The sequence below is a fragment of the Echiichthys vipera genome (genome assembly GCF_963691815.1).
Source record: "Echiichthys vipera genome assembly, chromosome: 13".
In the NCBI taxonomy this organism is placed as follows: Eukaryota; Metazoa; Chordata; class Actinopteri; order Perciformes; family Trachinidae; genus Echiichthys; species Echiichthys vipera.
Window position 1 is genome coordinate 20,892,458 of NC_139838.1, and position 17,058 is coordinate 20,909,515.

General features: G+C 39.4%; 2 protein-coding genes across 7 annotated transcripts in view; one reads left to right on the forward strand and one right to left on the reverse strand.

Moving 5' to 3' along the window:
- The first annotated feature begins 2,769 nt into the window (after positions 1 to 2,769).
- On the forward strand, positions 2,770 to 12,049 carry LOC310955998 (homocysteine-responsive endoplasmic reticulum-resident ubiquitin-like domain member 2 protein). Its single transcript, XM_083926082.1, has 9 exons — positions 2,770 to 2,849; positions 3,944 to 4,296; positions 5,734 to 5,811; positions 6,719 to 6,832; positions 7,003 to 7,133; positions 8,198 to 8,311; positions 8,413 to 8,700; positions 9,150 to 9,264; positions 10,974 to 12,049. The coding sequence occupies exons 2-9, from the start codon at positions 4,150 to 4,152 to the stop codon at positions 11,139 to 11,141; spliced, it is 1,155 nt and encodes a 384-aa protein (XP_083782208.1). The 5' UTR covers positions 2,770 to 2,849; positions 3,944 to 4,149; the 3' UTR covers positions 11,142 to 12,049.
- Positions 12,050 to 13,744: 1,695 nt separating this feature from the next.
- The window catches only part of LOC310955845 (sodium bicarbonate cotransporter 3-like), a 35,042-nt gene continuing 31,728 nt past the window's right edge, over positions 13,745 to 17,058 (reverse strand). For all 6 annotated transcript variants that reach the window (XM_083925910.1, XM_083925911.1, XM_083925909.1 and 3 more), the window contains one exon: positions 13,745 to 16,481. In XM_083925910.1, the coding sequence (XP_083782036.1) occupies positions 16,400 to 16,481 (82 nt within the window). In that variant the 3' untranslated portion in view covers positions 13,745 to 16,399. The remainder of the gene's footprint in view (positions 16,482 to 17,058) is intronic.

The window sequence follows — 17,058 nt, forward strand, 5'->3', positions numbered from 1 at the left end:
GGAAGTTTTATTCTGTACAAGGACACGCAAGGTCTCTTGAGTTTTATGAATTAATGGAAGTAGGTTAACACAACCCGTCGTCATCCCAACTCGTCACATACGGCCGTTTTGTAACATTGTTTGGCATCAATTGACACTTTTTCATTCTCATTTTTCACTGAAGGTCATAATAGGCCAACGTCTGTACAGAACATAATGTTCACCCTAGACTTGATGATTGTAAGTTGCTTAAGGGTAAAGGTGTAAAATCACAGATAGTGAATAGTAAAAACGTTGAAGAATATGCATTTGTTCACTGTGTCTACATTACCTGGTCAGTTAATTGTATCATACCATCAAGGATCTACAACGTCTTTGTTTTAAATGTGTGAAAAGATACTTATTTATTTTTCTGTCATACACATACACATTGCATGTTTATAGTCTAAAGTACTGTTTTCCAATTGTGGAATTTTTATTTATTGTGATGAATGAACACGTGTTTTTTCACTGCTACAGTATGGACTTGCAGTGATGACTAGTTAAATTATTATTATTATTATTATTTATTTTCCCACGCTTTTTTGTGGCTTTAGCAGTTATCCTGACTCTGAATCCCCCTTAATAATGTCCTTCGTGTCATGCACAAGTTGGGCAAGAAGTAAAAGCTTTTCTTGCATCCAGTTTGGTTTGTACCTCTCATTATCAGCCATGGTTATTGTAGTGTGATAGTTACAAGGCTTCTTACATGGACACTAATTGTTAATGAGCTGCCTGCCATGTAGGAGGCTGACGATTAGCTGCACATATACTGTACTTAATTATTGTTAGGGTTAGACTATATTTCTCATTGTTCCATGTTAAATGAGTTTTGAGGTTTTAAAAGCTTTATCTGAATATTACATGTCTTCTAATCTACAGCTTATCTATAACGAACTCACTGACAGAGAAACATGAATTCATCCATAACAGGCAGGGGAACCCATGCTCCTGGAGGGCCGCTGCATGTTTTAGGTTTTTCCCTGCTCTAACACACCTGAGTCTAACGATTATTGAACCCCTCACAAGCTTCAGCTGCTTGATAACGAGTAGATCATTAGAATCAGGTGTGTTAGAGCAGAGAGAAACCTAAAGCATGCAGGACAGTGGCCCTCCAGGAGCAGGGTTCCCCACCGCTGATCCATAACAACGGGGTCAATCCCCCCCTTTCTCTTGGTTTAAGACCCAATTCCCTAGTGAAAGTTGGTTGTGCTATTAAGGAGTCCTAAAATGTTTTGGGAATACCGGCCCAGAGGTTTTTTTGTTTTGTTAAATCAGACAGGCAGCTGGTGAGGCAGGGGTGTTACGCGGTTCCACCACCAGATGGCTGTCAAATTGAATCACTGAGCATATCCCACTAATCAATCACTTAGTCAGTCAGCATGTGATTCAATCTTTGTGTAATGTGTGTAATCTTTGAGTTTTCCTCCATTTTTTCATACTCATTTGAACTGATTCATAGAGCTGAATAGCTGATAATATTTCCATAGAAATCTGCCAGTTTACAGATACAGCAGCAAAAATCAAACAAAAGCCCTGCAAAAATATTTTACTTTCATGAAGGGTATAACGTTGAATTTTAGTTGTAGAGAGGTGTTGTTTCAACTTTGTGGTTATATTGGAGGCTGTTTGTGGTTCTGTTGATTTGTACAAACTTGAACAAGTCTGGTGCAACTCTCTTAAATCAAGACTGAAGACTTTTCTTTTTTCCGCTGCCTTTTCAGTAAACAAAACCATGTATTAATTGCTTATACTGCACTGTAACTTATATTCCTTTGATATTCTTGGCTTTATTCTTTATTTCATTTGCCTGTTTTTATTTTATATGTATTTCTTTCCAATGCTTTTAATGTTTTATGTAAAGCACTTGGAATTACCTTGTTGTTGAAAGGTTTGATACAAATAAACTTGCAGAACACCGCCATCTAGTTGCTCAAGATTGTAGTCCCAACAACGGAAAATAATTCCACCACTCAGGTTTCCATGTTCGTCAGAGCCGGCCCAGTACCCTACAGGAGACCAGAGTCTGTTTGAGCCTGTTTGAGCCCATTCCCTCCAGCAAATCGCACCATAAAAACAAGTATTGCAGGGGAGTTTGACTGACAAGTAAACATGAAAGTTAGCTTACCGATCAAGGAGGAACGTAGCCTTTTGGCGTGAGTTTTAATGCTGTTGAACTCCTTTATCTCAGTCCATTGAGTGAATGCTTGGTTTTAATTGACTAATTTTTCCCGTCTCCGGTCACTCCGCGAATGGGGCAAATGACACGGCTGCAGGATTGGTAAACTCCATTTCACCCAGTGCCCGCCTACAATAGCTGCACCCAACAACAGACAACCCTGGCAATCCGCCATGCAGGCTGCTATTGGCTGCTACAATGTAAACAGAACGTGATAGAAAGTCATTATTAAACCCGTAAAAAACCTGTATATATTTTTTTATGGAAAAGCAATATTTTCATTCTGTACCCCTCAAAACGCCCCATGGGTGTATTATTTAAAATATATATATAGCTTTTTATGATTCTACATATTCAACCTTTAATTATGATTTAATTATGATATATATAAATATAAATAATTGAACCACTTTTTTCTTATATGTAATCATGGCCATAAACTGCACATAGCTTAATTATGGTTGTGGCCCACACTGGATTTTATTATGTTTGTTGTAATTAACGCGTGTTCCGGTAGGGGGCGGAAATGCGCCATAGACACTGGATGTCGAGAACATGCTGAAGTCCAACGAAGAAGAGCAACACCTAGGTTGAGTCAGGGCTCGGAGTTACAAGTGGGCTGTATTTCTGTCACTCACTGGGGGTAAACAAGGTAGGCAAACAACATATGTCACCTCTCTGTTTGTGACCAACGTCTTCATGAAATTATAGGGTTTCAGTTTGGCTAGCCAAGTGTGCTAACTGACAACTTTTTCTGCTTGAGTTGATTGACAATACTAGCCGAAAACCCACTGATGCTAACGTTAGCTTAGCCAGTTATTAAATACCCCCTAACCAGGGCTAACGTTAGCTATCGGCAAATATTATCTTATCCCATTATACATGCTGTCATGTCTCTATCTATTTGTGCAAGCTCGTTATAACAGCGTAACTAACGCTAGCTGTCGTTAAACGTCTGTCTTGTAAATGTATGTCAAACTAGTTTTAACGGTTATTTCTTCACAAATGCAATGCCAACTGTTTGAACGGTAGCCCACTTTACTCCTAAGGCAAGCGGTTGTAACATTGATTCCAATCAGACTCCTATCTGTAATTACATTTTAGATGTCCGCTATACCATATCTCCTAGTCAAAATTGTAACTAGTCAGAATGATAATTTAAGATATCCACTATGACATTATGCCTCTCTTCAATTGTTATTTCAGATATCCACAACATTCATGTGTATCCGTGTGTATTGGGCTTTCCATTCTAGATATCCACAATTACATTTTAGATATCTAGAGTGAATATTCTGGTTATCTGTAATCTAATTCTTACTGGTAAAAATGCACGTTTTGAATGTATTTCGGGGTCAAAATGACATGGATATCTTGAATGGTTTTTCATTTGTGATATCTGAATTTAAAAGTATGATCAGGATTGTAGATATCTGAAATGGGAGTTTTTCCTAGTAATAATGACATGATTACAGAATATTCATTCTAGATATCACAATGGTAATTTTGGATGTCTAGAATTGAAAGCTCAATACACATGAATGGCAAAAGTTGCACTAGTAAGAATGTAATTGTGGATTTCTGAAATGTTCTTTTTGATTAGAAAGAATAAAAAAAGACATCTGCAATACATACCAGTGTAGTTAATAAATGTTAAACCGCTTGCGACATTGCTCCCCTGTAATGTATTTTAACAAATATATCATCGGGATCATGCTACCCTCATGTTTTCCTTTCTCTCCTCAGGTTACACAGCTGCGTTCCACTTGTGCAGAATTACAGGAAACACTTTGCAGCTGCAGATAAGCAACAAAACAATACAATAACATTTAAAGCTTTGCTCAGATGTCAGGAACAAACTAGAAAACTATTTGGAGGACTGTAGCTAGTACCCCCTGATAGGGGAGTCAAGGTATTTTTTTTCTCCCACTGGAGACAAATGGTTTTGAGTCATGGATCAAGGTGTTGTGGACAGTCTTGTTACACTTGTCATCAGGGCACCCAACCAAAAGTACAATGACCACACCGTCAACTGTTGCCAGAACTGGACTGTGGAGAAACTCAAAGCACACCTTTCAGATGTATACCCTAGCAAACCAGTGAGTATTTCAAAGCTCCTGATACTAGAACATGAACTATGTATGAAAGGGATAGTAGCCCCCGGATTACCTGCCCTCATTTTGGAGAAGCAGGCAGGAGTACTGATGTGGAGTCTAAGTAAAGCACTGCTTATTTTAGCCAACTAAAAGGCCCACCTAAAGTTGTAGTAGTAGTTGTTTAGTAGCATAGTAATAGTTTAGTTTTATTATCCTAAAAAACATTTATAAACCAGTACTAAAGTAATCACTGTCAGTTATCACTTATGACCCTCTAGAAGAGTGTGGGGGTGTCCGATCTGCTGACGCCTCTCCCCCTTAGTTGTGTTATATAAGATAAAACATTGTTGCTTGTAGGGAGGGTCGATATGTAGAAAATCAAATACCACAATGTTTTCGACCAATACCTCAATATGGATATTGTGATGATAATATAGGGTTGACTGGAGGTGCCTTCACAAAATATTTACACAATTATATTTTTGATGAATAGTCTTCAGTAATGTGGCTATTATGACAACATGGGTAAAGGCAGATAATAGAACAGCTAAAACAATCTGGTAAGCTCAGAAAATTACATCACCTTATCTATGACGATATCAAGTCTCATGTCAAAATATCATCGCTATATCGATATATTGCCCATCCCAAGTTGCCTGTTGTTGAAAGTCAGATCAGTTCCACTCAGAAATACAGAAGAAATAGGTTTGGCTGGTTGAATTCTTCTACTTTCTATTTTTCTAAGAATCAAATTACTGTCAAAGTGACACAGATCATTAACCTTGATCTATTCTCTTAAGTGAAAGAAGTTACAATCATAGTAGTTGAAAGAGCCGTGGAGTCTGTAGATTTGACATCACAATGAAAGGAAGGCATTTCTTGATGAGCTGTATTGTGCTGCTAATTCGACTCTCTTTCCTCTCTGTCAAGGACTTCTTCTGATGCAGTCACTGTAAACATATATTGGCAAACTGCTCCCTTGAAAAACTGTGGTAGTAATCTCTGTAAGGGCTGCACTTTTGTGTGTGTTTTTTATGTGCACTTTAGTGTAATTTAGCGGACACTAACTGTGGCATATTTAATAATGAGGCTTCCTGAACCCAGAATAAAAGGCTCCCTGTTGTAAATTGGTGAGGATTTAAAAGAGACCGTTTGAATTCCTGAATGGTCATACAGTGAATGCCGTCTTTAAGAGGACACACTCTGACCTTTGTTGCCTCACCAGGTTAATCCACTACTAAAACCACTTATTCCAATTGAGGTTACTATAATCTCATCCTCATTACTCACTCACAAAAAGGTTCTGCCTTTTGATGTTGGGATTTACAGTCCAGAGTTTGTAAATTAGCAAACACAATTAAAAGAACTGTATTTTGTAATTTGTTGCTAATATACAGTTATCTCCTGTGATCCCATTATCTTATAATTTTTGATTTCTAGAGCTCCAAAGACCAGAGGCTGGTGTATTCTGGGAAGCTGCTTTTGGATCACTTTACCTTAAAAGATGTGCTCAGAAAGGTAGGTTCTCTCTGTGGTGGATATTTGTCCTGCCTGATTCTCTGCTTTCACCAAGTGCAATACTCATGATTTGAGCTAGTTCCTCAGTTTCAATAAGATAATTCTTACTAATGCAATGATATCTTAAGACAGCAGTGTGCTTCCAACTTTGTGGCAACAGTTCGGTGAAGGCCCTTTCCTGCTTTAACATGGCAATGTCCCCAAGTGAGGTCAATAAAAGGAATAGTTTTCCCAGTTTTGTAAGAAGTAACTTGACACACCTGCAGAGAGCGCTGACCATAGCCCCATCAAACACCTCTGAAATTGCAACATGAACTGCGAGGATACCCTTAACAGCCAACATCACTTGCTGATCTCACTAATGCTCTTTTGGCTGAAAGGGAAGCAAATCCCTGTAGCAAGGCTGTGGAAAGCTTTCCCAGAAAAGTGGAGGCCATAGCAGCATGCTAGGAGCTAGGATTTTAGAACGAGATGTTCAGTTACACACAGGTGTTATTTTGTTTGAGTGCCATACACTGTTTCTGAGTTCTGGGACCTTAAGCACGAATGTTGGAATCTTTTTTTCTGGCTTTGAAGTCACTTTCAAGTGTGATGGGTGGTATTACAGCAATATTCACTATCAAAGTAATGTCCTGTTTCAGGTTGTATGCACTGTATGTATCTGAGGTGTTTGGTGGCATTTTATTCTGAAAATAAATTGGGCATATTGTTCACATCAGTTTAGCATTCACCAAAATTACGCGTATAATATGAATCCAACTTATTTTTAACTTAAGTTCCTAAAGAAAGTGTTCTCAATTGCTTAAATGACGCACTGCCCACGCAGAAAGCTCAGAAGTTTCTTTTTTTTCTTTGAACATGCAATACTTGGACTCTGTTTGATAATTAGCTGTATTTACTTCTACAGCAGGATGAGTACCATATGCTCCATCTGGTGTGCGCCTCACGAACCCCTCCCAGCTCCCCGAAGCCCCCCCGCAGCCACAGTAACAAGCCCCAGGAGAACTCGTCCGGTCCCACGGTGGGTCATCCGCGCACTCTTCACACCTTTCCAGTCATTTCATCATCCGCACATTTCCTTTCATCACCCAGCTCACTGCACTAATCTACACCTCCTTAATGATTAGAAAATGCCATTTGCCTTTCTTTCAAGATGAACCATAAACCTGGAATTTATTTTTCTGGTCACAGCCCCTTCAAAACTCTACTAGTCCAGCTTCTGGTGAACAACCTCAGTCATCTTCTGTAGAGAGCAATGATGGACTCAGACAGCGAACTGGACCCTTCCCTTACCACCAGATGTATCCACAGTTTATGCACAGGTAAGCTTTTGGACTGGTGAAACTACTCTAGCACAGAGCTAAAGTGTAGTTGCTGTAGTGAGTCAGCTTACTAAAATAAAGTTTTTTTAAACCAGAAAAAAATAAGCCTTTAAGGGGATAATTCCAGATGTATAGATAATTTATGTGCCAAACATCACATGAGCATTGCTCTCCAAGAAAAGTAATGTGTAATGTCTGACTGAAGCCACAAGGAACATTAACATTTAGACACCAGTGTTTCCCACAGAATTAGATTATATTTGTGGCAGTAGCTGATGGGCAGCTGTATTCTCACCAGCTTGGCTCTTTACACCAAGCATTTTCCCAAATGTCAACAGGCCATAATAGGCTATAAAACTAAAAAGCAAGCTGAAAACACTACATTCATAGAATAAAAATGTGCATTAGTGTTACAAAAATTTGCCAACACACCGTCCTCGCCTATAAACAAAGTTCTATCTGTTGCTAGTTTAGCTGGAACACCGGAGCTGCAGTTCCATTTCTGCTCACCATAGTGTGACTGACGACCCACTTGTCGGGCTAACCTCAGTAGATGTTGCTAACAGGGTACAGCTATTACAAGTGTCTGGGTGGAACTCATGCTTGTGAACTTTGGCATCAATATACATACATACAAAATAAATAAAGAAAATGCTCAAATGGGTCACCAATTACTTAGGTGGACTTTGGGTGGCCCACCCAAGTAAATTCTATGTGTTGGAAACACTGGGCACTTCTGGCTGGGAGATCCATCTCTTCCACTGATTCATGAAGTATGCTGTTCAATATTCCATGTGTGAAAAGGGCTAAAATAACACAGGGCTTCTATTGGGTTGAAATAATGAGTTTAGGTGAGCTTATTGCCAGAGAAGAGTTTTCTGTACATTCCTTTGTGTTTGACAACTGTGTCATGTTAAGTTACTATTAGGGCTGTTTCTTGATTATAAAATGACCATGGCTGTTAACTGATGCCCGAGTCATTAATAATTCAGGAGTCTAATCAACAATCACAGACAGTTTGTGTGGCAGGTCAAATGTTTTGGTAACAATGTCTGTATTTCCAGCTGGAATCAGTACTCTCCACAGTCAAGTCCTCCCACAAACATGCCCGCTTATTACAACCCCATGACGCTGATGTGGTGGCAGCAGCTGTACGCCCGGCAGTACTACATGCATTAGTAAGTCCCTCCATGTTTCTGAATGTTTAGAGCTTCTATCCAGGCAAAAATAAAAAAAGTTACAAACCAGCTGTGCTCTTATCGTCTCTGTGCCCCTCCAGTCAGTTACTGGCTGCCTCCTCTCAACACCTCAGGCCAGACCAGCCCTCCGCTCACGCTAACCAGCCCGACCCTCTGAGCCAGCGACCTCAGGCAGATCGCCGTGGCAACCCGGAAGTGCAGATGAACGCCCAGGGAGGCGAGCTCATGAATGATGACGATCTGAATCGAGATTGGCTGGACTGGGTCTACACATTTTCACGTGCTGCCATCCTACTCAGTATAGTCTACTTCTACTCCTCCTTTAGCCGGTTCGTCATGGTGATGATGGCCATGCTAGTGCTTTACCTGTGAGTTCTCCTTCATTATGCTGCTTACAATGCCCACATTGTAAAAAGTGAGATTTCCATTTCTTTTTTGATTATAAAGCAGGTTGAGGTGTGTGTATGGTCATATATATATATATTTATATACTGTGAAAATATCAAAACAATCAATCCATAGAGAACACACAGCCTGTATTCAGAAACTGTGCCTTCAAATGAGCCCTCAGGACCTCTGTATGCTTGTGATGTCACAACTATGCTATATATGATGTATGTTCTTATCTGACTGCAAGTACATCAAAATAGTCAATACATTTGATTTGGTGTGCCTGGCACGTCAAAGGCATTTGTTATACTTTTCATGTTAAAACTCAAAAATAATTATGATTAAAAATGAATGAATACTGATTAATGAATAATTCTTGGCAGGATGTAAAAGGTTTGTAACATCAGTTGGTTGTTTCTGTCTGCAGGCATCAGGCCGGCTGGTTTCCCTTCAACTTGGAGAATGAACTCCAGCTTCCCGGAGACGGAGCCAATCAGGACGACATGGAGGGAGAGCTGCACAACCAAGACTTACAGGAGATGGTAGCTGCCTCTCACTCAATTTCAGCTTCACCAGGAACATTACCCAGTGCTCATGGGATTTTGTTTCAAAAGATTGTATCTGCAGTACTGAAGTGTCTCACTGAACCTAGCAGTCTCCAGAATTTGACTATCTGAGTAAAAGTGACAAGTAGGGCTGGAGTATCATCCACTATTTTTTTTCAATAATGGACTAATGTTTAATTCATTTATTAAGCATTAATCAGACATTTGCTGGTCCCAGTTTCTCAAGTTGAGGATTATGTCATTGTTAATATTATATCTTTGTGTTGTGGACACAAAATTGACTTTAAAAAGGCAATTAAAAGAAGACATTTTCAGAAGGGGGAATAACAAATGTTTTACTGTCGTTACCTCTACAAAAGTAAATTCCATTAATTATCAACATACAGTACACGCCAGTGGAGCAACATGAACTAGCATGACCACTTACGTCATAAATGCCATTGTGCTACAACTGATTATAAATCATAGATATATGACTGCATTCCTCATTGCAGCCTCACTAGAATTAACCACAAAAAAGAGACAAAACTGACTTACCAAAAAAATAAAACAACCATAGATAAAAAAGAGCCCTGGACATGGACACCTCAGTGGGTGCAACACGCATTATCAAGCAACATACACTTTATAATCAACTGTTAGAAGCAACAGAATAAAAAAAATCTCCTAAGCAGACAACACAGCTATATACACAAGATACACTCCACAAATACTTATTGAAGCAAAAAGGAAGCAGCACAGCTTTAACACCACATAGTGCACACACACACACACACACACACACACACACACACACACACACACACACACACACACACACAAAAAAGGCATAATACGTTACATATGTGAGTAAGTTTGCTGTTGTACTCACCTTTCTAAACATCATTCTTGAGCAAGTCCCATAATCTGCTCCAGGTTCAACTTCTTTCATCATTCATACAGCAAAATATAACCAGTCCATTCGCCCTCTCTGTCCCAGTATAACCAGTCCAACTCAACATCTCTGGTCCCACTGTGCTCCTCAAAGTTTTCACACATTTTGAGCTGAACGAGGCTCTACACTCACATCACGGATAATTATCAAATGCCATCTCACACACATCACTGGAGGTCAAAGTTCCTCAGTGAATGCATAAGTCACTGCAAGAGAATCCTCCATTAGCATGTTAGCATTTAGCATGTTAGCCAGACCAAGGATGCACATGTTTATGAGGCGACATCACAGCAGGTGTGTTTGATTTGGGTCACCTAGTGTGCTCACCCACTGGGTGGTGCATCAACTCAGCCATTAATTAAGGCAGATGCAACCTCGTGTCAACTAGGCAGAGGTGCAGTAATGCTAACCATACCCCATAAAGACGTAACCCTTCATTTTATTGCATTGTTTTGCATTTTTTTACTGTACATTAAGTGCTATGCCAAGCCTAAGTGCGACCGCTGTCCAGCAACCCTCGCACTACCTGACACTCGGCCAACAAAATGGACACGGACTCCTTTGAAATACTTTGTCTATCTATGATAAGTCTGAATTGTTCAAACGTTGAGAGTAACTTTGCATTTAAGAGCTGATGCTCAAGTTTACATAGTGGATATCACATGTTACAGTCAAATATGTCTAATCTGCTGCACTGCATGTTAGTGTGAAACATCCTGTGTCTCACCTGAGTGTCCTCTTCATCCTGTAGGAAGGAGTGTTGGATGATGGCTCAGATGACGATGGTGAAAGTGGAGAGGAAGGAGCAGAGGATCCGAATAGCGCCCCCCACACGGGCTTCCTGTCCTCCACGTGGTCGTTCATCATAACCTTCTTCATGTCACTGATCCCAGAGGGACCGCCAAACGCTGCTAACTGAACCATGAGCCGTGACAGTTCTCCAGAAGGGCACATTATTTCTTTAAGAGGAGGACAAATATCCTACCTGCCTAGGGAAACTGTTTCTGATGCAGTACAGTGTTATAGTTTCCCGATAGTGTACTTTACAACATATCTTAAGACTTTGAGCCAAAACACAAATGACTGATTTAACCTGAAAATGAGAAAAATGGTGAAATGACACTAGTTTAACTGCTATATGCAAGGATTGCTTGTGACGCCTTGTAAACATAGTCAAAATAATAATAATAGTGTCTGCCAATGCATTGTTTCTGCAATTTATAAAATAGGGACAGCAGCACATTTGTAAAGGAAAATAGTGACAGCATGTTTTGTGTTTAACAACACAAATCTCTCTTTTGTCCTTTGTTAGAAGTCGCAATATTCGTTGAAATAGTTTTTGTTTGAATTGTCCAAAACAGACTGAGAATCATTTTATTTTTAAGAGGGCCACTTTAGTCCAACAGCTCAACTTCAGTGAATAACCCTGAGTCATGCAGCGCCTGTAACAATTAAGTGACTTTGGCCTGAAAGATCCTAAAATGTGTGAACACATTGTGTATTGTGCGGAAGTGTATCTCAGAGTGGTGTCGGCTACAGAAGTGTGATTTTATACTAAAGAAAAACAATGAACCACTAATCCTCTGGCAGCCTGAAAGAGCGGAGTGATGTAGAACAGTTGATGGAATATCAAACGGTTGTTGTTGGGATTCAAGTCACGTGGCATTGAGAGGGCAAGAGACACTTTAAAATGTCCTACTGTTTAATAAAGCACTGCCATAATTCAGAGTTCATGTGGGACAAAACCTACACCTCAAGTGTGAAAACGGTGGCTGCTGTTACCTTCAATATGTTGTGTACCATTAACAATAATCATGTTTAATAAACCTTTATTCATGGTAATGTTATCATGTGGTTTTAGATATATAATACTGTTGTTTTTCCTCTCCAGATTAAGCAGAGAGCAACACATGATCACAACTACTGACTTTATTGTCCTGGGCCGAAGCTTTCACATGATGAATCTTGCTTAAGCACTACTGACCAAAAACCATACCTGACCATATTTAAAGACAATTTCTAAAGAGTTAATTTAAATAAAATCAATGTCTTAAGAAAAGTAATCAACCAGGGGAGTTTTATTATATCTACTGTATCACTTACATTTTTTCACCTGGACTTGAATTGAAAAGAAGAGAATCTCCACTTCAGTAACACATACACCAAACTTTCCTTCATTTCCATCTGTAAGTTTTTTTTTTTATATATGGCTTTGTTCATATATCATTCATAGACATATTTACAGAGCATTTTATTCCTAAAAACAAGGTGAATTTTATGTCAAAATCAATAAAAAAAACAACATTTAAATTGGATATTAAAGAATTTTGATCAAGATATGTTATGAGAGGGGCTTTTCTATGTTAGAAAAAACAAGTTTTTAACTTCCTTAACGTCAAAAATATATTTTATCTTTAGGATTTCTGTATTTCACAACTGTGTCATTACTAAATGCCCACCAACTGATACTAAAATATCTGACTGGGATTAGGTAAACTAGGAGACATCTGCCTGGCAAATGAATTGGTTCTGCCAGTTTTGATTATACAGTATACGTTTTTAATTTTTCCTGTAAGTTATTGTAGAGTTACAAAACACAAGTATTTCTCTCAGTGTGATGGGAGTCCGTAATCAATCTGATGAAGAACCAGTTCGATAAAACGTATTCACTTCAAGATTCGCTGCTTCTTCACCCCCTGCAGTGGTGGAGTATTGTGAGCCTTTAAAGAAACAAGTAATAATGCCACACGGAAAATACCCCATGACAAGTCAAAGAACTGCTTTTTAAAATGCTACTTTAGTAAAAGTATGCATGTATAATCAGGGAAATGTATGGAACGTATGAAAAGAAAAAGTAGTCAATGCAGAAAGAGGACTCACTAAAAAAATAAATGTAAATAATTAAACAGAAAAGCAACAAATCTTCACATTTGTGAAGCTGGGACCATGAAATGTTTTTATGTGAAAAATGACCTAAACGGTTATTGAGATAATCGCCAATTCTAGCAGCTTTGCCAGGGGACCCCAAACTTCCCTTTCCCGGGCCACATTAACCAGCTCTAACTGGGGGATCCTGAGGCGTTCCCAGGCCAGTGTGGAGATACAATCTCTCCACCTGGTCCTGGGTCTTCCCCGAGGCCTCCTCCCAGCTGGACGTGCCTGAAAACACCTCCCTAGGGAGGCGCCCAGGGGGCATCCTTACTAGATGCTCGAACCACCTCAACTGGCTTCTTTCAACGCAAAGGAGCAGCGGCTCTAAAATATCTTAATTTAACTAGTAGCTAAAGCTGCAATAAAATGTCCAATAGATGTAGTGGAGTAGAAGAATAAAGTACAAGAAAATACTCAAGTAAAGTAGATAAACCTCACACGTTTTACTTCAGTACAGTACTTGAGTAAATGCACTTCATCCCTGACCACCTTAGGACAAAACTACCAAACACTCGACACCATTAAGAGCAAACATCGAGCTCCCAGTGTGCATTCAATGACGACACAAGAACAAAATCACCATGTATTCACCTTTATTGCTTTGCACCAATCGGTCATGACAGAAAAGTCAACATTCAAGCTCACAACAGGATGCTGTGCTTAACTGATGTTATGTATTTGTACATCAGAACAAATGCATTTTCACTAATGATGATGATGATGATGGAAATCTCCATATTTTTGTAGACATAGTTGATCCACCTTTTAAAGCTAATATATCTATGTGTGGAAAATAGGTTATTATTTCATCAAAATAAACAATCGTATGAAATTATAAATACTTTCTTGGTGGTGATGATGATTCCACTGATCGACAACTCACTTTTTATATCAAACGGTCTGTGTGTGTGTAATGGAATAACTTGCGATAAACTTGTGATTGAATTCAAATTGAAGCGTTTTAGAAAACAGATGTTTAGCAAAGTGTCACACATTTGATGTTGACGGTAAATTTGACATTCACTGATCTTTCAGAAAAACAAAAAAGAAAAAACAACTTCAATATCGATAACGGAGCTTTTAAATTTGAGCAAATACTAGAGCTGTGATAGTAGAACACACACACACACACACACACACACACGGAAACAGTATTAAGAGTAACATCTTTAAATGGAAGATAAATCGAGTTACATCGTTTGAGTCGGTGGCTCAGGCTACGACTTTCACACATACATGGAATAACACTACGACAGACACAAGCTGTGTACTGGTTCACTCTTGTATGATGGTCAGTCTTTGGCATTTGTGTGCCATCACGTGTTTCTCTACATCTGTTCTGAACACTCCAATTATCAGTACGACACTTGCACATAAAGAGCTCAAACAAGGCACGTAAGCTATTGTCCGGATAGTCACTGTAGCTACACACAGACAGAGCTGATGAAACAGACACAAAAATCACTTCACAAGTTATTTTTTTCCCCCCCGCCTGAACATTAGCTAGATTCATGAGTCCATACATTGCACAGTATGGGATGCTTATTGCTAAAACAGGACTGCACTTAGCAAAATAAGAATAACTTCATAGAATATAATAGTTTTTACATTTACTGTAGAAATATTTTGCATAAAATGATTTGCAACGCTAAAGATACCAAATTATCTTTACACCACACACACACACACAAACATTTACCAACAATAATACAGACAGTATAAAAACCGGTGTCTCTAACTGGGTCACAAATATTCTCTTTTTTTTTTGCAGCTTACTATATTTTATGATTTACAGCATTTATTAAAATAGTTGTGATACCAGCGATGAACAGTATGGAAGCCCCGAGGGGCAAGAGGGATTTTTTTTTTAATGGTGGTCCATTTTTTTAAGCCAGATCTAAGTTGTTGTCTGTGGTGTTTTATGACTTAAGAACATGTGAGTTTTCAAACGTCTGTTGCTGTAATACCCACTTTAGCCACAAGAGTGCACCATCACCATTGCAATGCAAGGCCCGTGAAACAGTTTAAAAACATGGGGTGGTGCACTCCTGTGGACAAAACAAGAATTACAACAACACTTAAAAAAAAAAAAATCACCAAAAAAGTTCTCTCTCGCCTCTCTGGGCTTCTGCAGAAGAAATACAGTGGCCAGCGAGTTATCGCTGCCTTGTGGAAAAAAAATATCAAGTGACCACAGTCAGAAATCCTTCAAGATTCCTGAGTTGTTTAACTGACATTTGAACAACAGCTCTAAAGATACGGTGGGAGGAGAAGTAACCTTTTTTTTAATGAACACACTATAATCCATTTTAGGTAAGAAACTATACTGGAAAAGTGCTTACTGTACAGTACAGACTTCATATGGCCTCTGAAGTAGGTTGTTTCTAACGTTACAAATTAAAAGAACACAGAATACATACATACATAATGACCTTTCTGTAAGATCACATACAATATGAACAGTGAGGTTTACAGTGAAAACAACTGACCAACTTATGAGCAGCAATATCAATACTGAGTGTCTCCCTGCAGACAGGAGAGATGATTCAGGAGAAAATACCACATACGTCTATGTAGGAGTAGTGTGGTGTAGTAGTAGTATATCTGAATGTACCTCTGTTTTGGTTTGTGTCATTTACTGTGCCATTGACAGTACCTGAATGGCTTTAATCAAATTAAGCTGGTGTAGTTTGGTGAAGGGTCTTATATCAACATAAAAACAAACAGTGCAGGTCATGAGGTGCAACTCATGGAGTATGCGCTACAAAGAACCCAAAATGTACAGTACTGTAATCAGCTAAAACAATAACAGTAAAATTAAAATGAAAATATACAGTGGGTTAAAAGCAAAAAATGTAATTCACACAGTCCAAGATCCTCACGGGTCAGGCCCCTTCCTTTGGCATCTGTGGTTTCAATGCGTGACAAATTGCTAGATTGAAAGCGTTCCCTAAACAGTGAGCGTCGGTGGGAAGCAACAGCAGAATTTCTTCATACCTCAGAGATGTGCCCCTCTGCAGTGCGTCGTGGCAGCCATTTGTACATGCGCCGTACACTTCCAGACTTGTGTGGAGTAGGGCTCACAGCCCTGGGGGAGCTCGCCTGCTGCCCCCGAAAATAGGGAACATCGCAGGCAGGTTGTGCTGCTCCAGTTCTATGCCCCCTTTGCCACTAAGATGGTGCTCATCAGCGGGGTAAAGTGTTGTGTGGGAGAAGGTATCGGGAGGGGAGCAGGGCCTCCGTTCATCACAGGAAGGTCTCTGGAGTAGAACGCCCTCCTGGTGGTTCTGGGCTGACGTCGACTCTAACGCAGGCCACCTTCTCCTGACTGATATACAGAGATGAAGTAGACAAGACAAGATGAGCTCTGGTGCTAATAAATGCTGGTGATGAGGGTGGAGAGCAACTGTAAATGTGAGATTTTGTTAGGTCGACGAACAAGATAATACCCCCTACAGTACACCGAGTGGATGACAGGTCTTATGGGTTTCCTGTCAACGTGGTGAAATAGACAGCTGAAGCAGCTAAAGGAGACAAGAACAGTCCCTTATCTTTGCTACATACTGAGCCTGTGATACCAAAAACCCTATGCTGCTTTAAACAGCTTGTATGCTGAACAAATTGTAAAGTCCCCTGAGGCAAATTTGTGATATTTGGCTATATTAACTGACTTGACATAACCTCCTACCTTTCTGGGCAGCAACAACCAACAAGCCTACAACCTCGCCGTATGATACGTATCACCATACAGAGGCCATGCTAGGATATGTGTCGCAATAAGCGCTGATTCTGAATAATGTCCTACACAGAATTTACTACAACAGCTGTTCTTTATTATTCTGTAAAGCGACTTAAAACTCAGAAAAACCCAGGATCTTAAAAATAAAATTGAACATTCTGTTTCT

Bases quoted from the DNA above. Each gene is read 5' to 3' on its own strand.
- LOC310955998 (XM_083926082.1), top strand. From the start codon at position 4,150: ATGGATCAAGGTGTTGTGGACAGTCTTGTTACACTTGTCATCAGGGCA. The intron at 6,833-7,002 runs GTGGGTCATCCG...TTCTGGTCACAG, and splicing joins AGAACTCGTCCGGTCCCACG to CCCCTTCAAAACTCTACTAG. The intron at 8,701-9,149 runs GTGAGTTCTCCT...TTCTGTCTGCAG, and splicing joins GCCATGCTAGTGCTTTACCT to GCATCAGGCCGGCTGGTTTC.